This window comes from Mesoplodon bidens, assembly GCF_964165515.1.
Source record: "Mesoplodon bidens genome assembly, chromosome: 1".
NCBI classification, from domain to species: domain Eukaryota; kingdom Metazoa; phylum Chordata; class Mammalia; order Artiodactyla; family Ziphiidae; genus Mesoplodon; species Mesoplodon bidens.
The window spans coordinates 29,761,342-29,785,350 of record NC_138176.1 but is presented as its reverse complement, the minus strand read 5'-3'; the positions used below and the strand labels follow the sequence as shown (position 1 = coordinate 29,785,350).

General features: G+C 41.6%; 1 protein-coding gene across 4 annotated transcripts in view; it reads left to right on the top strand.

Annotated features, from left to right (window-relative positions):
• Positions 1-24,009, top strand: part of ABCC2 (ATP binding cassette subfamily C member 2) — a 70,971-nt gene that overhangs the window by 37,304 nt on the left and 9,658 nt on the right. For all 4 annotated transcript variants that reach the window (XM_081247583.1, XM_081247584.1, XM_081247582.1 and 1 more), the window contains 8 exons: positions 9,066-9,233; positions 11,763-11,943; positions 17,496-17,616; positions 17,896-18,028; positions 18,713-18,932; positions 19,082-19,236; positions 20,883-21,038; positions 22,536-22,735. In XM_081247583.1, coding sequence (XP_081103709.1) covers positions 9,066-9,233; positions 11,763-11,943; positions 17,496-17,616; positions 17,896-18,028; positions 18,713-18,932; positions 19,082-19,236; positions 20,883-21,038; positions 22,536-22,735 — 1,334 coding nt within the window. The remainder of the gene's footprint in view (positions 1-9,065; positions 9,234-11,762; positions 11,944-17,495; positions 17,617-17,895; positions 18,029-18,712; positions 18,933-19,081; positions 19,237-20,882; positions 21,039-22,535; positions 22,736-24,009) is intronic.

Below are 24,009 nucleotides of genomic sequence, written 5' to 3'. Positions count from 1 at the left end.
ATAAACCCTACTTGATCATGGTGTATGATCCTTTTAATGTGCTGTTGGATTCTGTTTGCTAGTATTTTGTTGAGGACTTTTGCATCGAATTCATCAGTGATACTGGCCTGTAGTTTTCTTTCTTTGTGACATCTTTGTCTGGTTTTGGTATCAGGGTGATGGTGGCCTTGTAGAATGAGTTGGGGAGCGTTCCTCCCTCTGCTATATTTTGGAAGAGTTTGAGAAGGATAGGTGTTAGCTCTTCTCTAAATGTTTGAAAGAATTCACCTGTGAAGGCATCTGGTCCTGGGCTTTTGTTTGTTGGAAGATTTTTTTTTCTTTTTTCTTTTTTTTTTTTTTTTTGTGTGTGTGTGTGTGTGTGTGTAGTATGCGGGCCTCTCACTGTTGCGGCCTCTCCTGTTGCGGAGCACAGGCTCCGGATGCGCAGGCCCAGCAGCCATGGCTCACAGGCCCAGCCGCTCCGCGGCATGTGGGATCTTCCAGGACCGGGGCACGAACCCGTGTCTCCTGCATCGGCAGGCGGACTTTCAACCACTGCGCCACCAGGGAAGCCCTGTTGGAAGATTTTTAATCACAGTTTCAATTTCGGTGCTTGTGATCAGTCTGTTCATATTTTCTATTACTTCCTGATTCAGTCTTGGCAAGTTGTGCATTTCTAATAATTTGTCCATTTCTTCCAGGTTGTCCATTTTTTTGGCATATAGTTGCTTGTAGTAATCTCTCATGATCCTTTGTATTTCTGCAGTGTCAGTTGTTACTTCTCCTTTTTCATTTCTAATTCTATTGATTTGAGTCTTCTCCCTTTTTTTCTTGATGAGTCTGGCTAATGGTTTATCAATTTTGTTTATCTTCTCAAAGAACAAGCTTTTAGTTTTATTGATCTTTGCTATTGTTTCCTTCATTTTTTCATTTATTTCTGATCTGATCTTTATGATTTCTTTCCTTCTGTTAACTTTGAGGTTTTTTTGTTCTTCTTTCCCTAATTGCTTTAGGTGCAAGGTTAGGTTGTTTAATCGAGAGTTTCCTGTTTCTTAAGGTAGAATTGTATTGCTATAAAGTTCCCTGTTAGAACTGCTTTTGCTGCATCCCACAGGTTTTGAGTTGTCGTGTCTCCATTGTTATTTGTTTCTAGGTATTTTTTGATTTCCTCTTTGATTTCTTCAGTGATCACTTCGTTGTTAAGTAGTGTATTGTTTAGCCTTCATGTGTTTGTATTTTTTACAGATCTTTTCCTGTAATTGATATCTAGTCTTATAGCATTGTGGTCAGAAAAGATACTTGATACAATTTCAGTTTTCTTAAATTTACCAAGGCTTGATTTGTGACCCAAGATATGATGTATCCTGGAGAATGTTCCATGAGCACTTGAGAAAAATGTGTATTCTGTTGTTTTTGGATGGAATGTCCTATAAATATCAATTAAGTCCATCTTGTTTAATGTATCATTTAAAGCTTGTGTTTCCTTATTTATTTTCATTTGGGATGATCTGTCCATTGGTGAAAGTGGGGTGTTAAAGTCCCTTACTATGAATGTGTTACTGTTGATTTCCACTTTTATGGCTTTTAGTATTCGCGTTATGTATTGAGGTGCTCCTATATTGGGTGCATAAATATTTATAATTGTTATATCTTCTTCCTGGATTGATCCCTTGATCATTATGTAGTGTCCTTCTTTGTCTTTTGTAATGTCTTTATTTTAAAGTCTATGTTGCCTGATATGAGAATTGCTACTCCAGCTTTCTTTTGATTTCCATTTGCATGGAATATCTTTTTCCATCCCCTCACTTTCAGTCTGTATGTGTCCCTAGGTCTCAAGTGGGTCTCTTGTAGACAACATATATATGGGTCTTGTTTTTGTATCCATTCAGCCAATCTGTGTCTTTTGGTGGGAGCATTTAATCCATTTACATTTAAGGTAATCAATATGTATGTTCCTATTCCCGTTTTCTTAATTGTTTTGGGTTCGCTATTGTAGGTCTTTTCCTTCTCTTGTGTTTCTTGCCTAGAGAAGTTCCTTTAGCATTTGTTGTAAAGCTGGTTTGGTGGTGCTGAACTCTCTCAGCTTTTGCTGGTCTGTAAAGATTTTAATTTCTCCATCAAATCTGAATGAGATCCTTGTTGGGTAGAGTAATCTTGGTTGTAGGTTTTTCTCCTTCATCACTTTAAATATGTCCTGCCACTCCCTTCTGGCTTGCAGAGTTTCTGCTGAAAGATCAGCTGTTAAACTTATGGGGATTCCCTTGTGTGTTATTTGTTTTTTCCTTGCTGCTTTTAATATGTTTTCTTTGTATTTAATTTTTGATAGTTTGATTAATATGTGTCTTGGTGTGTTTCTCCTTGGATTTATCCTGTATGGGACTCTCTGTGCTTCCTGGACTTGATTAACTATTTCCTTTCCCATATTAGGGAAGTTTTCAACTATAATCTCTTCAAATATTTTCTCAGTCCCTTTCTTTTTCTCTTCTTCTTCTGGGACCCCTATAATTCGAATGTTGGTGCATTTAATGTTGTCCCAGAGGTCTCTGAAACTGTCCTCAGTTCTTTTCATTCTTTTTTCTTTATTCTGCTCTGCAGTAGTTATTTCCACTACTTTATCTTCCAGGTCACTTACCCGTTCTTCTGCCTCAGTTATTCTGCTATTGATCCCTTCTAGAGTATTTTTAATTTCATTTTTTGTGTTATCATTGCTGTTTCCTCTTTAGTTCTTCTAGGTCCTTGTTAAATGTTTCTTGCATTTTCTCTATTCTATTTCCAAGATTTTGGATCATCTTTACTCTCATTATTCTGAATTCTTTTTCGGGTAGACTACCTATTTCCTCTTCATTTGTTAGGTCTCGTGGGTTTTTAACTTGCTCCTTCATCTGCTGTGTGTTTTTCTGTCTTCTCATTTTGCTTATCTTACTGTGTTTGGGGTTTTCTTTTTTGCAGGCTGCAGGGTCGTAGTTCCCATTGTTTTTGGTGTCTGTCCCCAGTGGCTAAAGTTGGTTCAGTGGGTTGTGTAGGTTTCCTGGTGGAGGGGACTAGTGCCTGTGTTCTGGTGGATGAGGCTGGATCTTGTCTTTCTGGTGGGCAGATCCACGTCTGGTGGTGTGTCTTGGGGTTTCTGTGGCCTTATTATGTTTTTAGGCAGCCTCTCTGCTAATGGGTGGGGTTGTGTTCCTGTCTTGCTAGTTGTTTGGCATAGGGTGTCCAGCACTGTAGCTTGCTGGTTGTTGAGTGAAGCTGGGTGTTGCTATTGAGATGGAGATCTCTGGGAGATTTTCACCGTTTGATATTACGTGGAGCTGGGAGGTGTCTTGTGGACCAGTGTCCTGAAGTTGGCTCTCCGACGTCAGAGGCACAGCACTGACTCCTGGCTGCAGAACCAACAGCCCTTCATCCACACGGCTCAGAGCTCAAAGGTTTTGAAAGACGGTTTTGGCCTCCTGGGGTCACCCCCTTCTAAGCTTTGTAAGTTCCATGTTAATTAGTTTGGTTTATCCATCTGTATCTGAGGCGCAGGTTCATTGCTGCTGTTCAGGAAGGTGGATGGAAACAAGAAGAGTTCATCCGAGACTTCAGATCTATGAAGTATGCATGTTCTTCTCAGTGCGCTGGGATTTGACTTCAGGATATCTGACTCCAATTCCGGTACTCACGGACTAAAGGATGCCACCTCTCCTTGATGTTGGAGACTTTAGGAAAATAGCTTTCTGACGTTGCATTCCAAGGTTTGGCCCCTGTAAAGCGGCATCCCCTGGAATTACTCTTATTTCTGTTACAAAGAGGGACAGCCCAATGAAAGCAATGCACAGGGCAAGGTCTGAGGAAAGGGCGCAGAACTTCTGTGTTCTCTCTGAGCAAGCCACTCTCCCCCAGCCTCCAAGCCTTCATCTGTTTGTAGATTTTTTGATAATGGCCATTCTGACTGGTGTGAGGTGATATCTCATTGCAGTTTTGATTTGCATTTCTCTAATGATTAATGATGTTGAGCATTCTTTCATGTGTTTGTTGGCAATCTGTATATCTTCTTTGGAGAAATGTCTTTCTAGGTCTTCTGCCCATTTTTGGTTTGGTTTGTTTTTTTGATATCGAGCTGCATGAGCTGCTTGTAAATGTTGGAGATTAATCTTTTGTCCGTTGCTTCATTTGCAAATATTTTCTCGCATTCTGAGGGTTGTCTTTTCGTCTTGTTTATGGTTTCCTTTGTTGTGCAAAAGCTTTTAAGTTTCATTACATCCCATTTTTTATTTATGTTTTTATTTCCATTTCTCTAGGAGGTGGGTCAAAAGGGTCTTGCTGTGATTTATGTCATAGAGTGTTCTGCCTATGTTTTCCTCTAAGAGTTTTATAGTATCTGGCCTTACATTTAGGTCTTTAATCCATTTTGAGTTTTTTTTGTGTGTATGGTGTTAGGAGTGCTCTAATTTCATTCTTTTACATGTAGCTGTCCAGTTTTCCCAGCCCACTTATTGAAGAGCCTATCTTTTCTCCATTGTATGTTCTTGCCTCCTTTATCAAAAATAAAGTGACCATATGTGTGTGGGTTTATCTCTGGGCTTTCTATCTTGTTCCATTGATCTATATTTCTGTTTTTGTGCCAGTACCTTACTCTCTTGATTACTGTAGATTTGTAGTATAGTTTGAACTCAGGAAGCCTGATTCCTCCAGCTCCGTTTTTCCTTCTCAAGATTGCTTTGGCTATTTGGGGTCTTTTGAGTTTCTGTACAAATTGTGAAATTTTTTCTTCTAATTCTGTGAAAAATGCCATTGGTAGTTTGATAGGGATTGCATTGAATCTGTAGATTGCTTTGGGTAGTAGAGTCATTTTCACAATGTTGATTCTTCCAATCCAAGAACAAGGTATATCTCTCCATCTGTTTGTATCATCTTTAATTTCTTTCATCAGTGTCTTATAGATTTCTGCATGCAGGTGTTTTGTCTCCTTAAGTAGGTTTATTCCTAGATATTTTATTCTTTTTGTTGCAATGGTAAATGGGAGTGTTTCCTTAATTTCTCTTTCCAATTTTTCAACATTAGTGTATAGGAATGCCAGAGATTTCTGTGTATTAATTTTGTATCCTGCTACTTTACCAAATTCATTGATTAGCTCTAGTAGTTTTCTGGTATCATCTTTAGGATTCTTTATGTATAGTATCATGTCATCTGCAAGCAGTGACAGCTTCACTTCTTTTCCAATTTGGATTCCTTTTATTTCATTTTCTTCTCTGATTGCTGTGGCTAAAACTTCCAAAACTATGTTGAATAATAGTGGTGAGAGTGGACAACTTTGTGTTGTTCCTGATCTTAGAGGAAATGGTTTCAGCTTTTCACCATTGAGAACGATGTTGGCTGTAGGTTTGTTATATGTGGCCTGTATTATGTTGAGGTAAGTTCCCTCGATGCCTACTTTCTGCAGGGTTTTTATCATAAATGGGTGTTGAATTTTGTTGAAAGCTTTTTCTACATCTGTTGAGATGATCATATGGTTTTTCTCCTTCACTTTGTTAATACAGTTTACCACATTGATTTATTTACATATATTGAAGAATCCTTGCATTCCTGGGATAAACCCCACTTGATCATGGTGTATGATCCTTTTAGTGTGCTGCTGGATTGTGTTTGCTAGTATTTTGTTGAGGATTTTCACATCTTTGTTCATCAGTGACAGCGGCCTGTAGTTTTCTTTCTTTGTGACATCTTTGTCTGGTTTTGGTATTAGGGTGATGGTGGCCTTGTAGAATGAGTTTGGGAGTATTCCTCCCTCTGCTATATTTTGGAAGAGTTTGAGAAGGATAGGTGTTAGCTCCTTTCTAAATGTTTGATAGAATTTGCCTGTTAATCCATCTGGTCCTGGACTTCTGTCTGTTGGAAGATTTTTAATCAGAGTTTCAATTTCAGTGCTTGTGATTGGTCTGTTTATATTTTCTATTTCTTCCTGGTTCAGTCTCAGAAAGTTGTGCTTTTCTAAGAATTTGTCCATTTCCAGGTTGCCCATTTTATTGGCATATAGTTGCTTGTAGCAATTTCTCATGATCCTTTGTATTTCTGCAGTGTCAGTTGTTACTTCTCCTTTTTCATTTCTCATTCTATTGATTTGAGTCTTCTCCATTTTCTTCTTGATGAGTCTGGCTAATGGTTTATCAATTTTGTTTATCTTCTCAAAGAACCAGCTTTTAGTTTTATTGATCTTTGCTATCATTTCCTTCATTTCTTTTTCATTTATTTCTGAACTGATCTTTATGATTTTTTTCCTTCTGCTAACTTTGGGGTTTTTTTGTTCTTCTTTCCCTAATTGCTTTAGGTATAAGGTTAGGTTGTTTATTTGAGTTGTTTCTTGTTTCTTGAGGTAGGACTGTATTGCTATAAACTTCCCTCTTAGAACTGCTCTTGCTGCATCCCATAGGTTTTGAGTCATCATGTTTTCATTGTCATTTGTTTCTAGGTATTTTTAAATTTCCTCTTTGATTTCTTCAGTGATCTCTTGGTTATTTAGTAGTGTATTGTTTAGCCTCCATGTGTTTGTATTTTTACAGATTTTTTCGTGTAACTGATATCTAGTCTCATAACGTTGTGGTCAGAAAAGATACCTGATACGATTTTAATTTTCTTAAATTTACCAAGGCTTGATTTGTGACCCAAGTTATGATCTATCCTGGAGAATGTTCCATGAGCACTTGAGAAGAAAGTGTATTCTGTTGTTTTTGGATGGAAAGTCCTATAAATATAAATTAAGTCCATCTTGTTTAATGTATCATTTAAAGCTTGTGTTTCCTTATTTATTTTCATGTTGGATGATCTGTACATTGGTGAAAGTGGGGTGTTAAAGTCCCCTACTATTTACTGTCGATTTCCCCTTTTATGGCTCTTAGCATTTGCCTTATGTATTGAGGTGCTCCTATGTTGGGTGCATAAATATTTACAATTGTTATATCTTCTTCTTGGATCAATCCCTTGATCATTATGTAGTGTTCTTCTTTGTCTTTTGTAATAGTCTTTAATTTAAAGTCTATTTGTCTGATATGAGTATTGCTACTCCAGCTTTCTTTTGGTTTCCATTTGCATGGAATATCTTTTTCCATCCCCTCACTTTTTTTTTTTAACATCTTTATTGGAGTATAGTTGCTCTACAATGGTATGTTAGTTTCTGCTTTATAACAAGGTGAATCAGCTATACATATACATATATCCCCATATCTCCTCCCTCTTGCATCTCCCTCCGACCTTCCATATCCCATCTCTCTATGTGGTCACAATGCACCAAGCTGATCTCCCTGTGCTATGTGGCTGCTTTCCACTAGCTATCGATTTTACATTTGGTAGTGTATATATGTCCATGCCACTCTCTCACTTTGTGACAGCTTACCCTTCCCCCTCCCTGTGTCCTCAAGTCCATTCTCTACATCTGCGTCTTTGTGTTCTGCCCCTAGGTTCTTCAGAACAATTTTTTTTAGATTCCATATATATGTATTAGCATATGGTATTTGTTTTTCGCTTTCTGACTTATTTCACTCTGTATGAGAGACTCTAGGTCCATCCACCTCACCACAAATAACTCAGTTTCGTTTCTTTTTATGGCTGAGTAATATTCCATTGTATATATGTGCCACATCTTCTTTATCCATTCGTCTGTCGATGGACACTGGTTGCTTCCATGTCCTGCTTATTGTAAATAGTGCTGCAATGAACATTGTCATCCCCTCACTTTCAGTCTCTATGTGTCCCTAGGTCTGAAGTGGGTCTCTTGTAGACAGCATATATATGGGTCTTGTTTTTGTATCCATTCAGCCAATCTGTGTCTTTTGGTGGGAGCATTTAATCCATTTACATTTAAGGTAGTTATTGATATGTATGTTTCTATTACCATTTACTTGTTTTGGGTTTGTTGTTGTAGGTCTTTTCCTTCTCTTGTGTTTCCTGCCTAGAGAAGTTCCTTTAGCATTTGTTGTAAAGCTGGTTTGGTGGTGCTAAATTCTCCTAGCTTTTGCTTGTCTGTAAAGGTTTCTATTTCTCTGTCGAATCTGAATGTGATCCTTGCCAGGTAGAGTAATCTTGGTTTTAGGTTTTTTCCCTTTCATCACTTTAAATATGTCCTGCCACTCCCTTCTGGCTTGCAGAGTTTCTGCTGAAAGATCAGCTGTTAACCTTATGGGGATTCCCTTGTATGTTATTTGTTGCTTTTCCCTTGCTGCTTTTAATATTTTTTCTTTGTATTTAATTTTTGATAGTTTGATTAATATGTGTCTTGGCATGTTTCTCCTTGGATTTATCCTGTATGGGACTCTCTGTGCTTCCTGGACTTGATTGACTATTTCCTTTCCCATATTAGGGAAGTTTTCAACTATAATCTCTTCATATATTTTTCGGTCCCTTTTTTTTCTTTTCTTCTTCTGAGACCCCTATAATTCGAATGTTGGTGTGTTTAATGTTGGCAAGACAGATTCTTAACCACTGGACCACCAGGGAATGGTTTAAAAAGGCAACATTTGGCGTGAGGGTTGCAGCTTGTAGACTTCCTTCTGATCCATTGGTGGTAAAGTGGCAGGGTGATATTTCAGGAATCTTAATTATCAACCTTCTCGTTCCAACCAGTCTGGGGCTAAGTGCTTGTGGTCAACATGCAGTGACCATCCTCAACCTGGGTTAGAATCTTAGTTTCTGCAGAACAATTCAAAGATATGCATCTAATTGTTACATATACCCCTTGAAGAGGAGCTAGGACTCTGTTTTATAGTTGAACTATTGTTTCTTGACTGCTTTTCCTTTGTTTCTGCATTCCCTCACTTCCCTAGTTAGTAACTGCTTGAGTCTGTTCCTTGGAACTCAGGGAAGGCCTAGGAGACCAAAGTTTTTTCTACAAACAAGAAAATGGGGACACAGAGTGGTTTTTGTACACAGGAGGGCCCCGCATTGTCCTGCTTGGTTTCAATCCCCCCTTTTCTTTTATACTCCCTTGAGGGGAACCGGTATGGGACAAGAAAGGGCATGAAGTTTTGGATAGAGATGTTAATCATAAATTCAGCAGAGGAACTCAGTTTTAGTGGGACTCAGTTTCAGTACTTAATAGAAATTATTTTCTTCTTCAGGGTATAAATCTCAGTGGGGGTCAGAAGCAGCGGATCAGCCTGGCCAGAGCTACCTATCAAAATTCAGACATCTATATTCTGGATGACCCCCTATCAGCCGTGGATGCTCATGTGGGAAAACATATTTTTAATAAGGTCTTGGGTCCCAATGGCCTGTTGAAAGGCAAGGTGAGAAATTATTTAAAGTGATGAAGACGTGAGGAGGGGCACACATCTCCTAGGACTGCTGGGTAGTGAAGCAGATTTCCTTATTTACCTGCCCCCTGGGCTGCTGAGGAGATACAGTGTCAGACTGGTCTCCCAGGAGATGATTTGGTGAGGGCTCCCATCTTGAGATCATAGCTTATGTGGGAACTGGCTAATTTGAGCCTTATTCTCTGGCTCCAACATTGAGCCTTTTAGGATGATTAATTATGATAAAAAGTCCTTTGAGATCTGTGGTATACTAAGAAATATATTTGGTCTTCTTCACTAGGTCCTGGCACAGAGCTCCTAACCCTTAGAATTTCCTGAGTGATACTAAGAATGTCTTTTGTTATTCATAATGAGCCCCTTTAGATCACACCTGAGTTTATGCTAATGAGTGACTTATGGAGGGGCCCCTAGATAGCCTCTGGACAAGGCTGTTCCTCGGAAAGACCAAGTGATGGGAGGATTGGAACTTTCAGCCCCACATACCAATTTCTGGGGAGAGGAGGATGAGCTGGAGATTGTGTTATAAAAAATTCTTGAATAAGGAGATTCAGAGAGCTTCTAGGTTGCTGAGAACATTAAGGTGCTGGGAAGGTGGCACACCTGGTGAGAGAGGGAAATTCTGCACAAGCACCCCACCCCCGAAACCTTACCCTATGCATCTCTTCCATTTCACTGTTCCTGAGTTGTATCCTTTGTAATAAACTGGTAAACAGTAAGTAAAGTATTTTCCTGGCATCTATGAGCCATTCTGACAAATTATCATACCTGAGGAGGGGGCCATGGAAATCCTCAATTTATAGCTAGTTGGTCAGAAGTATTGGTGGGATCCAAGACTTTTGGCTAGCATTAGAAGTCAGGGCAGTCTTGTGGGCTCTGGGTAGCTGTGGGTTTCTGGGTAGCTGGTGTCAGAATTGAACTGTTGGACACTCAAAATTGGTTGGTGTCAGAAAATATGCCAGAGGACCCAACAATTTACCTTGCTGGGACACAGGTCACCCTGCAGGTATTAGAGCTCTACTCGAAGAAGGCACTTTCCTGGAACTCTTGCAGGATGTAGGAGCACTATGCCTGGAAATCTGAATATAGAAATAAAGCCTATATGTTTTGGGTATTCATTATGTCCCAGGCCTGTGCTAAGCAGTTTGATAGCATTGTCTCATTTGATTCTTGCAATGCCCCTGTGAGATAGTACAGATAAAGTGGCCAGAGCAAGTCACTGGAGCTGATCATAGGCTTTCCTTACCATAGACAAGTTAGCACAGTAGGCTGAATGGGAGAGGGGCTGACAGAGCCCCTTGAGTGTTTGAGTATGCTTCTCACCAGTAGCAAGTCTAGTGTGAGGGCTGTCAGCACTCCATCTGTGTTTGGCCTTTTCCCTTCAAGGTTTCCTGAATGCTGCCAGTCAGAGGGTGGCAGGGTTGACTGGGCTGCTGTCCCACTGAGGCCTTTTGCCTCTCTCTTGGATCCAGTGAGTCAACAGGAACTCACTCTCCCTCCTATGCCTGGTCCTGACTTCTGTCCTTAAGGCTAATTGGCTCCATTCATTCATGAACTGAATACCCACCCTGGGCCTGGTTCATTGCAAAGACTGGGCACACAGATGAAAAGGTCTCATCCCTGCTCTCAAGTAACTTACAATCGAACTGGCAGACACACCAAAAAGCAAACAATAATATTATAATACAAGAATCATTTTTAATGGCAGAATATACAAACTACCATGGAAACACTGGAGGAATACCCAATTCTTGCCTGGGGATTCAGGAAAGGCTACCAGAAGAGCTGGCTTTGAGCTGAGACTCAAAGGATGAGCATCTCCCAAGTCTTCCTGATAAAAGCAACCTAGTGTCTGTGGGGCTGTGAAGTAGAGAGCAGAGGCAGTGGGCTTGGGCTGTCTCTCTAGAGGTAGATCTCAACCCCTGGACCCTATCTGAGTCTCATTACTGATCTGTGTTTATCTTTCTTTGAGTGGAATCCCTGTTTCAGTAGTCAATGTAGTCCATAAATAGACAAGAATACAAGGGGTGCCAATTCTTCTTTGCCAGGGAGGGCCTGGGCCAAAGACACAATTTCTTGCCCTATAATGATTCTAACATACTGAAATAATCTGGGCAGTTCCTGTTAGATCAGTTACCTGTTTAGTGAGGGGGCAGTTAGTTTTGCATGCCTCAATTATATTGACAGCCCTTGATCTCAAGTGACGTCCCTAAGCCCAACTCTTGGCTACCAGGAAGCTGGAGGAAAACGTGTGCAGGGCAAACCTCATTGTCACTACAGGAAAATAACTGTGGATATATCCATGATGACGGAGTCTCATCTTACACATGGGGTCAGGTTTTAGGATGAGGTGCTGGGAAGTAAAGAGGAAGTAAAAGAGATCAAGTGGTCAGGACCACATTTTGAAGGAAAGCCCCAGAGTGACTCTGTTTTTCCTTTTCAATAGTTAGCTAAGGAACATGGTGGACATAGGGTAGTCAGCACAACTTACTGTTATTTTTACAGACTCGACTCTTGGTGACACACAGCATTCACTTTCTTCCCCAAGTGGATGAGATTGTGGTTTTGGGGAATGGCACCATCATGGAGAAGGGATCCTACAGCACTCTGTTGGCCAAGAAAGGATTGTTTGCTAAGAATCTGAAGACATTCATAAAACAGACGGGTCCTAAAGATGAGCCCACAGGTATGTAAAGAGGATTGGAACAGGATAGAACGTGGGTAGGGAAGGGGCAGGAGTAGTAAACTACCACTATTTACCTCCTGAGCTGTTCAGTATCGTGAACTAAATTTGGAAATGAGTTATCCAGAGATCCAATATCTGTTCTTTCCGTGTTTTGTGTCTCTGTAAAGAAACTATATTTGAGCCAAACTGGGGGATAATCCTGCTCATCTGGTCTCTGAAATGCAATCAAAGGGCACTCTTTAGAGGATGACTGGAGATTTGGGGTGATTAGCCCTTGTGGAAGAGACACCAGTGGCACAAGGGGCCCCCTTTTAGGGAATGCCCTGCTTCTATTGACTCAAGTCACATATTCCACCCCATCTACCCAAATTCATGAAAACCACTTCCTGGACAGCTTTGTAATACCTGGTATTGCTAAACTGTTGATAAGCCCTAACAAAGGGATTTGACTAATACACCAAAAGCCACTGGGTGTTTTGAACCAGAAAAAAAAAATCATGGCAGTTGCATAGTCTCATAGTATGCCACAGGAATAGCCCCTACCCAATACCACTACCACTGGGGTCGCTGATTAGCCCCAGTCAATAATGGAGCCCTGGTCTCTGGGGTCCTTCCCAAGAACCTGCCAGTAGTAGTCCTGTGCATGTTCTGGGTATCTGCTTCAGGTAGCAATTATCAGCAGGAGGTCAGGACTGAGAAAGCAAGATCTGGAGGGTACAGGGGCATTCCGAAAGTCAATCAGAAGAGGCAGTAACTACAGAGCCTGCAAGTGGGATCACAGTCAGGCCTTGAAGTCAGGACATGTGATGGTTTAAAACCACAAAAGTCGGAAAGAAAAGCCTAAACCAAGAAGTCTGTAAGCATTGGTGGGACAGGGTGGGAACAAAGAATACGATGGTGTGGGCTATAGGGACTGGGACCCAGCCCAGGAAACTGGGGCAGGGATTCCAGCAGAAAGGAAGGGGTCAGAGCTTTCCATCAGTCTTTATGTGCTCCGGGACAGGCCTGGAGAAAACAAAAAGCACCTGCTTGGGGACTGAAGATCCCCAGCAAAGGGCAGTGTCTGATGCTGGATACCCCTGAGTTACTGCTCCGTCAGCCACATCATCATAACCTGGACAGTTTTCTCCTTCTAATTCTAAACTTTTTCTTTCTGATTTGTGTTTCTGAGTTTCTAAGTTCTGTTTATAAACCCCCATGGGTAGACAGTCCCTTTGAAAAATCCTATCTTTTGTGTACAGAAGACAGTTTGCAAAACAGCACATTAAACCCTTGCTCTGGGAAACATTGATAGGCCATTTCTGAGAAGTTGTATAAGCCCCACTGCCTGACGTGCTGTTGTGTCGGTTCTGGGGCTCAAGGTACAGACTACATGATGGTAGAATAAAGGGAAGGTCAGGAGGGCAAAGGTAACCTGTATCAATATTGGCTCTGTGTATTTCCTAATTAGCTGCCATAACAAAACACTACAAATTGGGTGTCTTAAACAACAGAAATGTATTGTCTCACAGTTCTAGAGGCTAGAAGTCCAAAATCAAGGTGTCAATAAGATTGGTTCCTTCTGAAGGCAGTAGGGAAGGATCTATTCCAGGTCTTTCTCCTAGCTTCTGGTGGTTTGCTGGCATTCTTTGGCATCCTTCATATCAATCTCTGCCTTCATCTTCACATGGTGTTATGCCTTATGTGCATTTGTGTCCAAATTTCCCCTTTTTACACGGACATCAGACATATTGGATCAGGGTCCCATGCTAATGGGCCTAATAGAGATGTTCTCTATTTGGTGAGAACTTTTCTTTAGATCTTTAGACATGGTTTCCTGCTGTTCTTTTAATATATTTATCATAGCTGATTTAAGTCTTTGTCTGGTAAGTCCAACATCTGTACTTCCTTGAGTACAGTTTCTTTTGACTGCTTTTTTCCTGTATACAGTCCCATACTTTCCTGATTCCTTGTATGTCTCATAACTTTTTGTTGAAAACCGGTCTTTTTTTTTTTTTTTGAACATCTTTATTGGAGTAAAATTGCTTTAAAATGGTGTGTTAGTTTCTGCTTTATAACAAAGTGAATCAGCTATACATATACATATATCCCCATATCTCCTCTCTCTTGCGACTCCCTCCCACCCCCCCATCCCACCCCTCTAGTTAGTCACAAAGCACTGAGCTGATCTGCCTGTGCTATGTGGCTGCTTCTCACTAGCTATCTATTTTACATTTGGTAGTATATATAAGTCCATGCCACTCTCTCACTTCGTCCCAGCTTACCCTTCCCCCTCCCCATGTCCTCAAGTCCATTCTCTACGGCTGTCTTTATTTCTGTCCTCCCCCTAGGTTCTTCACAGCCATTTTTTTCTTTTTTTTTAGATTCCGTATATATGTGTTAGCATACGGTGTTTGTTTTTCTCTTTCTGACTTACTCTGTATGACAGACTCTAGGTCCATCCACCTCACTACAAATAACTCAATTTCATTTGTTTTTATGACTGAGTAATATTGCATTGTATATATGTGCCACATCTTCTTTATCCATTCATCTGTCAGTGGACACTTAGGTTGCTTCCACGTCCTGGCTATTGTAAACAGAGCTGCAGTGAACATTGTGGTACATGACTCTTTTTGAATTATGGTTTTCTCAGGGTATATGCCCAGTAGTGGGATTGCTGGGTCATATGGTAGTTCTATTTTTAGTTTTTTAAGGAACCTCCATACTGTTCTCCATAGTGGTTGTATCAATTTACATTCCCACCAACAGTGCAAGAGGGTTCTCTTTTCTCCACACCCGCTCCAGCATTTACTGTTTGTAGATTTTTTGGATGATGGCCATTCTGACTGGTGTGAGGTGATACCTCATTGTGGTTTTGATTTGCATTTCTCTAATGATTAGTGATGTTGAGCATTCTTTCATGTGTTTGTTGGCAATCTGTATATCTTCTTTGGAGAAATATCTATCTAGGTCTTCTGCCCATTTTTGGTTTGGGTTGTTTTTTTGATATAGAGCTGCATGAGCTGCTTGTAAATGTTGATTAATCCTTTGTCAGTTGCTTCATTTGCAAATATTTTCTCCCATTCTGAGGGTTGTCTTTTGGTCTTGTTTATGGTTTCCTTTGCTGTGCAAAAGCTTTGAAGTTTCATTAGGTCCCATTTGTTTATTTTTGTTTTTATTTCCATTTCTCTAAGAGGTGGGTAAAAAAGGATCTTGGGCTTCCCTGGTGGCGCAGTGGTTGAGAGTCTGCCTGCTAATGCAGGGGACACAGGTTCGAGCCCTGCTCTGGGAGGATCCCACATGCCGCGGAGCGACTAGGCCCGTGAGCCACAACTACTGAGCCTGCGCGTCTGGAGCCTATGCTCCGCAATAGGAGAGGCTGCGATAGTGAGAGGCCCGTGCACCGCGATGAAGAGTGGCCCCTGCTTGCCCCAACTAGAGAAAGCCCTCGCACAGAAACGAAGACCCAACACAGCAAAAATAAATAAATAAATAAACTCCTACCCCCCCCCCAAAAAAAAAGGATCTTGCTGTGATTTATGTCATAGAGTGTTCTGCCTATGTTTTCCTCTAAGAGTTTTATAGTGTCTGGCCTTACATTTAGGTCTTTAATCCATTTTGAGTTCATTTTTGTGTATGGTGTTTGGAAGTGTTCTAATTCTTTTACACGTAGCTGTCCAGTTTCCCCAGCACCACTTATTGAAGAGGCTGTCTTTTCTCCATTGTATATTCTTGCCTCCTTTATCAAAAATAAGGTGACCATATGTGCGTGGGTCTATCTCCTGGCTTTCTATCCTGTTCCATTGATATATATTTCTGTTTTTGTGCCAGTACCATACTGTCTTGATTACTAAAAACTGGTCATTTTAAATAGTATAACAATTCTGGAATATGATCTCTCTCCCCTCCATCCTCAACCAGGGTTTGCTTTTGTTGTTCCTCCTGTTTAGTTTCCTGAACTAATTCTGTTAAGTCTACATTCTTTGTCTCATGTGGCCATAGAAGTCCCTGCTTGGTTGGCTTAGTGGTCAGGTAACGATTGGACAGAGATTTCCTCAAGTGCCTGGAACCGATACGTCACTCAGCCTTTGCTGAGGGGCTCTGTGGGGATGGGGGGGTGGGGGTGGACATGTCTGTTTAACATGCCAGCAGGCAATTTATAGTTCTGCCTCAGCCTTTTTTCCCTACTTGCACAGAGTCTGAAGGTAAGCCAGAGGTAAGAGAATAGGACATTCTCAAGTCTTTCTTGGGTTGGCATGTGTGCAACCCTGCACATGTGTATGACATTCTCGATTGCCAGGAATATATTGAAGATATCAAAGCTCCCTATGGATATCTTATTCCCCAGGTTTTTTTCCTCTTAAGTTCTCGGTCAGTTTCTTCTTTGCCCCAACTGTTATCACTGCCTCAGGCAGCTGTCATGTTAAACAACTACTGCTGATTGTTAGAGCCAACTCCAAGTTAAGTTCAATAAAGACAAGCCCTGTGAATGGAGTTTTCCAGGGAACTGCCAGACAGGTCAAATAATGGCAATTCTCCAGCAGTAAGGTTTTGAGCATGTTCTGAACCCACTCTGTTCCTTCCAGCAGCTGCTAGGCTGGTGATTTTCGTGGTTACAATGATAGTGTGGCTGTTGGTTTTCTAGGCTACAGCAGATCTAAGGAGAGGGGAATAGGAATAGGGTAAATTAAACTATTACAAAACTTACTGGGCTTCCCTGGTGGCGCAGTGGTTGAGTGCCCCCCTGCCGATGCAGGGGACACACGGGTTCATGCCCCGGTCCGGGAAGATCCCACATGCCGCAGAGCGGCTGGGCCCATGAGCCGTGGCCGCTGAGCCTGTGTGTCCGGAGCCTGTGCTCCGCAACGGGAGAGGCCACAACAGTGAGAGGCCCGCGTACCGCAAAAAAACCCAAAAAACATACAAACGAAGAAACAAACTTACTCTTCTTTCTGAGATTTAGCCATTTTTTAAAAAATAAATGCTCCTTGGATTGTTGCAAGCCTTTGGTTAATTTCAAAGTTATGGAAAATTTGATTTTGACAATTTTTGGCCAGTATGCTCACCGCTTTTACAGAGGTACCAACTTCTGGAGGTCATAACTCTACCATTTTCACAGACCAAGCTGTTTTACCTTTTATTTTCAGGATATGTTTTTTTAACTGCTTTAAATTAATAAAATTTCTCAAATTATTTGAATTTCAAGCAGAACATTTTAAATTTACACTCACCTTTTTAGTCATTTCTGGGGATTATGACTCTTTTGTTTGTCTACTGTAATCCTTAAAAGTTCTTTCCTGTTCCAAATGAACTTACAGGCTTCTGGGAATATTCTTCTCCTTTTTGATCATTTCTCTTCCAGTGGAATATTAACTCACCTCTCCTTTATCCTGGTATTTTTCAATGAGATGTCCTAATAAACAGTATTTCTGGAGTAAAATATTCCAACCTTTGTGTACATCTGGGATCTCTTATTAAGACCAACAAGATCAGAAAAGACTTCTCTTCTTGTTCATAGGGCTATGACAGCTCTATGCAGCAATCTCCCTAACCTTTGATGTGTCTCCTAGTCAATGAGGACAGTGAAGAAGATGACTATGGGCTGATGCCCAGTGTGGAGGAAATCCCTGAAGATGTGGCCTCCTTGTCCATGAAAAGAGAGAACAGTCTTCATCGAACATTTAGTCGCAGGTTGGTCATATATTCAGCTGGCAGTCCCCATCAATTCCATAGTTCCACTTGATCATTCTCTTTTTTTCTGTGGACTTTTTCTGAGTGTCCACATGGACGCTCCCAGCTCTTCTTTTGTTTCCGTGCATGTGGAGGAGGGTTGGGGTGGTGTGTTTCCCCCATGACCATCTGCTCTGAAACACACTTTGATGTGAGCAGAGTGACTGTGACACCTGCTTGCAAGAAGACCCTCGGGATGCATCTACATGCTCAGGAAAGCTTCCCCTCTCAATCTCTCAGTTCTAGGTCCAGTAGCAGGCGTCTGAAGCCCTTAAAAGACTTGAAAACTCGGAATGTGAATATCCTGAAGGAGGAGGAAGAACCAGTGAAAGGGCAAAAACTAATTAAGAAGGAATTCATACAAACTGGAAAGGTAAACACCACAGTAAAGAGTACCATTAGAGGTGATATAAGGCTTGGGATTTGAACATTTTTTTGATGACTTGAATACATATCTACAGAGGGATATGTCTTTTGTGCTTTGCCAGTCTTTAAATTTGTCATTGAAATGTTAGCAGAGGCTCTGGGCTTTTTATCAAATTGTATTTCCATGAAGAATGACATGTTTCCTGTGAATATCCTCATACTACACTTCATGAGTGTTTGATTCCATTCTGATATGTGGTAAAAACAAAAATGCTTTGAGATACAATTCTGGAAGCCAGAGAACACCAATGTATCAAGCTCATAGCACACAATTCAAATTAATAAAACTTAAAACCAAGTTCTTAAATTTAAGATCTTAACGTAAACATTAATAAAACAAATTCCAAGGTCTGTGGTACAGCCTTATCTGTCCCACTCTGTTTTTATACTTTTCCTCTTAATTGCATCTAGAAGCTCATTAATAATCTGATGGTTATTTACCCTGCATTATATTTCAGCATTGATTTTTGTCATCCTGGCCCAGTACAGAAATGTGATCACAGACTACCAAATTTTGCCACCTGCTATCCACTTTCCGAAGGACTGTACTCCCCATATGATTAGTATTCTAGATAATTCCTCACCAAAAGCCGCTAGGAACTCTACTAATATTGAGGTGGGGGCTTTGCAGGTGAAGTTCTCCATCTACCTGAAATACCTACAAGCAATAGGATGGTGTTCAATATTCTTCATTATCTTTGGGTTTGTGCTCCATTCCGTGTCTTTTATTGGATCGAACCTCTGGCTCAGTGCTTGGACCCGTGACTCTAAAACCTTCAATAGCACCAACTATCCAGCCTCTCAGAGGGACCTGAGAGTTGGCGTCTATGGAGCTCTGGGATTAGCACAAGGTATGCGTGACGGCCACGGCAGCCATCTCTGAGACAGTCTGTCAGGTCCACGTCCTTTGCCTGGACTCATGAAAAATTTGCTATTATGTCCTGCACAAGTCTTCAGGGATCCCTGTGCATGGTGCTGACTAAACTGGTTCCATTTCCAGGTACGTTTGTGCTCATAGCAAATCTCTGGAGTATCTATGGTTCCGTCCATGCAGCAAACATTCTTCACAAACAGCTGCTGAACAATATCCTTCGAGTACCCATGAGTTTTTTTGACACAACACCCATTGGCCGGATAGTGAACAGGTTTGCTGGTGTAAGTATCTCAAGGGCTGTAAGACGTGTTTATATGCTGAGGATCTTTTTACTTCTGACAGGGAAAGAATTCTCATGTGCCCCTAGGCAACACTGGGCAGTTCCAGTTCTTTGGTCCACTCAGCATGCAGATATTTCTTGAACACCTTGTGTGAGGTCCTAAGGATCCTGGGGTTACAGGGATGAAAAACTCTTTCCCTTTAAGTAGCTCACCATCTAGTGAGGGGGACGGCCAAGGAAGTAAAGGATTATGATAGAATATAGGATAAACCAGTAACAACGATGTGTACAGTGGCATTCTTGGAGTACAAGAGTGACAGAGAAAAGAGATACCAGCTCGACCTGGGTGACTGAGGGTGGGAACTGTCAGAAAAGGAGGGACTTAACTCGTAAAAGTTAGCCAGGGAGATGGTGGGGGGTAGGGGATGGGTGAGTGGCAGAAGCAGGATGTGAAGGATTGTCCTGCAGAGGGAAAAACACAAGTAAAAGCACTATCACTAGTTGTGACAGTGAATAAAAAAGATCGCAGGACAACCCTTTGCTTGGTTGCTGCCTCTATCCCTGAAACTCCCATCTTTGATGCTTTAAAAATAAGTAAACGAGGTCTGGATTGTGGAATCCTATGATTTTAATGGGGTTCTCCATCAACTGCAGATTCTGGGACCCTTAGCATTCATTCATTCAACATATATTGAGTACCTTCTATGAGCCAAGGACTGTACTAGGCATTGGGATGCTCAGTAAATGCTAAGATCATATAGATGGCTCTCTTCCATAGGCCAGACCAAAGTCATTGATTCTTAATGAACATAAGGTGGAAATTTCAGGAACAGAGGAAACCAGACAATTCTGAATAATATTCAACTATCACCAACAGACTTTTCAGTCTTCTGTTTGTAGAAGAGGGTGCACGTTAAAAAAAAAAAAAGTCTGAGGAGCTCTAAGCCCTTATTTGTTTGGTCTTGGAGCAGACACAGAAAGTCTAGCTCCCAGCCCACAGGCAGGTTCTGGGGACATGGTGACTGCTTCAAAAGTGGGCAGGCCCCCACTTGTCACCTTCCTCTGGAACAAAGATGGTGGGCATGATGTCACTGGAGACAACTTAAATGGGCTTTCTGCTCTTAAATAGAACCTAAAAAAGTACACAATTTTGGATGGGGAGATTTCTCACAGGAATTTTGCAAATGTTGCACACTCTTTTCCGCTGTTGTTATATATATATAACTAATCTTCCGAAAAAGAGAACACAGAGATCTTACTGTGACTTACTTAGGCAACAGTAGTATTTTGCTGCTTTTGCATGAAAAAGGAAACTGACATTAATTATACAGTATGTTTTGTGGAGGAGGTGGCTCAGTCCATAAAGGAGAATTAGACCTAGGGTCCTCTGGAGCCGATGACTGAGCCCTTAAGAGGAGATAAAGGAGGGGGTGGAGGAAGGAAAGATGGAGAATCTGTGCCAGGTAAGGGTCAAAATTAATCTACATAAAACTAATAGCTGGTGAGGATTTCTTTTTTTCTTTCAACCCTGGACATATAGTTTTTGCATTCTGATGTGACTGAGCAAATTCCCTGCTGGAACCGAGAAGATGTAAAATGTCATAGGAATTCATTAGCACACCATCTCTCCTTCTTATGTGTCCCTAGGATATCTCCACGGTGGATGACACCCTCCCCACATCTTTGCGCAGCTGGATTTTGTGCTTCCTGGGCATCATCAGCACCCTGGTCATGATCTGCCTGGCCACTCCAGTCTTCATCATCGTCATCATCCCTCTTGGCATCATTTATGTGTCTGTTCAGGTAGGTTTGGAAATGGCTAGGTTTCCTTCCTTCTCTACTCATAAAAGCCCAAGCTCCTTCCTGAGACTCTTCTCTTGTGTTTATTGCTAGTCACTCTCCCCTCTCCAGCATCTTCGTCATTGAGCCAGATATTAACATACCAAGGAGCCCGTAGGCCACTTTCTGAAGCTGAAGTGTCAGCACTGATGGGTGGGTGGAAGTTCACAGTCAATCTCACCTTAACTGCTGCCCTGCACCCCACAAGTGTAAATGGGGAATATTTATGTTTGGATCCAAGACTACTTTGAGGTTGGCTCTGGACAAAGTCTTGAAGCTCTGTAAGACCCTTCACAATGGTAAGGTAATTGGTTGCTTCTAGAAGAGTTGTGCTAAGGCTGCTTCCTTGGTTGGCTTAGGATTATCTACTTGGAGATGTCCCTCAGCAGGAGCCCAGTCTCTTTTCAGGGCAGGTCTCCTTTCCCTGGGGTGTCTGTGGGTGGCTTAGGCTCAATTCCAGTGTGTTCTTGAGGACACAGCTTAAGAGCCAAGCCTCACAGAAAAACTAGAGCAAGTGTAAGGGGCTCCATGACCATGATAAAAACTGATGAGGGGAGGGAAGCTGTGGAGAGAATTCTTGTTCCACCATTTACCTTTGGGATGAATTGATCACCTTGAGAAAACAATTCTGAAGCGCTTCAGTCAAGGGCAGACTTGTGGCCTGTGGTAAGTTGACACTGCCTGGTGTTTGTGTTGAGTTCCTCAGGAACATCGTCATCTTTGTCAGTAACAAACCAACAAATAAGAGGCAGGATCTTTGAGGAAATTTCCAGGTATAACATTTTGAATTCTGACTCTCAAATGCCCAGTTCTTCCCTAGTTTCAACAAATCCTCTTGGAATCTAGTAGCACCACTACCCCACCCCACTGAACCTCCCCCTCAGCCTGCACTATTACATCCAGTTCCAGTTCTTAGACCCTCAGCATTCCACATACCTCCAAACGACCTTTACCTTCACACACTGTCAAAGCACAATTTTGGTCACTTACCTGATTCTATGCAATGTTTATCAAAACCTTGGCATACCTTTCTTGGACCATTTACTGCCTATCTCCCCTTTCCACACCCCTCGGTTCCCAGCAGCATTTATAAAATCTTTTAGAGACTGTTTTTCTAACCACTACAAAACTGTCATTTAGACAATATGTGCAGATTCTTGGGACCATACGGATTAGGCTGACAGAACTCCTTACGTGGTTTGAAAGTGCCAACCTCTAGGGCTGAGGTGTGGTGTCCTCACTTTCGTGCTCCTGTTCCCTCCAACCCCAGATCTTCCTAGCATCTTCTTCCTCTGAGCCTCTCTCATTTCTCCTCTAATCAGAGATGAGACCAGAGCCGCTTCTCTGTTCAGATGTGAGCTGCGGCCTCAACGTAAAGAATACTGGGCCACGGCCATGAAGGAAGAGGTACAGCATATGTGATATGATTGTATGACTGAGTCTTCATTTTTTTGGGTCCAGATATTTTATGTGGCTACTTCCCGCCAGCTGAGACGACTGGACTCTGTCACCAGGTCCCCAATCTACTCTCACTTTAGCGAGACTGTGTCAGGTTTGTCTGTTATCCGTGCTTTTGAGCACCAGGAGCGATTTCTAAAGCACAATGAGATGGTGACGGACGCCAACCAGAAATGTGTCTTTTCCTGGATTATCTCCAACAGGTGAGGCTGCCCCTGGATATTCACCCAAATATGTGCTTTGGGGTTCTGCACTTTTGACATTAGCTGTGGGAGGGCAGGCATGGCCAGTGTTGTGAAATTCACTCTTGCCAAACACGCCTGTCATGTGAGTAGAGAGGAGAAAACATGAGCTTTGGAGTCAGAGACTGGGGGTCCCTCTGTCTGCTCTGCCACTTACCAAGCTGGGTGAACTGTCTTGACCCCTCTCAGGAAAATCTCATTTTCTTTGTTTGTACAATGGCTGGAACACAACCTACCACACAGGCTTATTGAGGAAGTCACATGACATCTGTGAGCATTTGATAACCCAGATACTGTTCACGTGCTGGGTGAACTGGATATTCTCTGTTTGCTTCCCTGAGAATGGATGTGAGATTCTCCATAGGCAGGACACTCTTTGTAGGGTGGTGAAAGAAGCAGAGGTTGGAGGGAGGAAAGCTGGGAAATTTTAGGCAAAATCAGTGATGACAGAAATGAAAAGCTCACATCCTGTGAGGTGAATCCAAAAAGGGTGAGCATTCTTGATTTCTCCAGCTTCATTAGACCCTGGCAAGAAGTCATATGTCCTTGGAGGAGGAAGGTCTTTTTTCAGGAAGTGAAAACTCTTGAGTGGCTTCTACACTGTCTTGCCGTGTGAAGGGCAGGCTAATGATGCTATTATCTGGAACATGGAGAGGTCAGAAATTTGATTGTAAAGATATTTTATATCTTCGATACTTTCCAAGAAGGAAACAGGCATAAGAGTCAATTTTCTGTTGGACCCCCATTGTAAGATGTGTATCATATTTATTTGTACACGTGCTAGAATTATTCAAATTTAGTTAAATACATTTTACTTGGAAAGTCAGTTTTCATAAATTACATCAATCTACATACTATTCAGTTCTCTACAAAGCCCAACATACCTCCCTGTCATCAGCTCACACCTAATTTCCCTCCACCTCCAGCTTCTTCTCTACCTTTTTAAAATCATGAAATCAGACAGGGTACATTGAACCTTCCTGTGGTGATTTCTTTCTAACCTTACATTGGGATTCTTCATGCCATTGTTTCCCATGCCTAATCAAAAGAACTCACTTGGAACATTTGTTAAAAGGCAGATTCCTAAAACCCATTCCCTCAATCTCCTGGGGAAGAGTCCAGGAGTTTTTTGCATGAATTTGTGTATTTTTAACAATTGCCACCAGATGATTCTTATGATTTGGCAAGTTTGGGAGACATTGAACTATAGGATTCCCTTAGTTTAGCAAACTCTT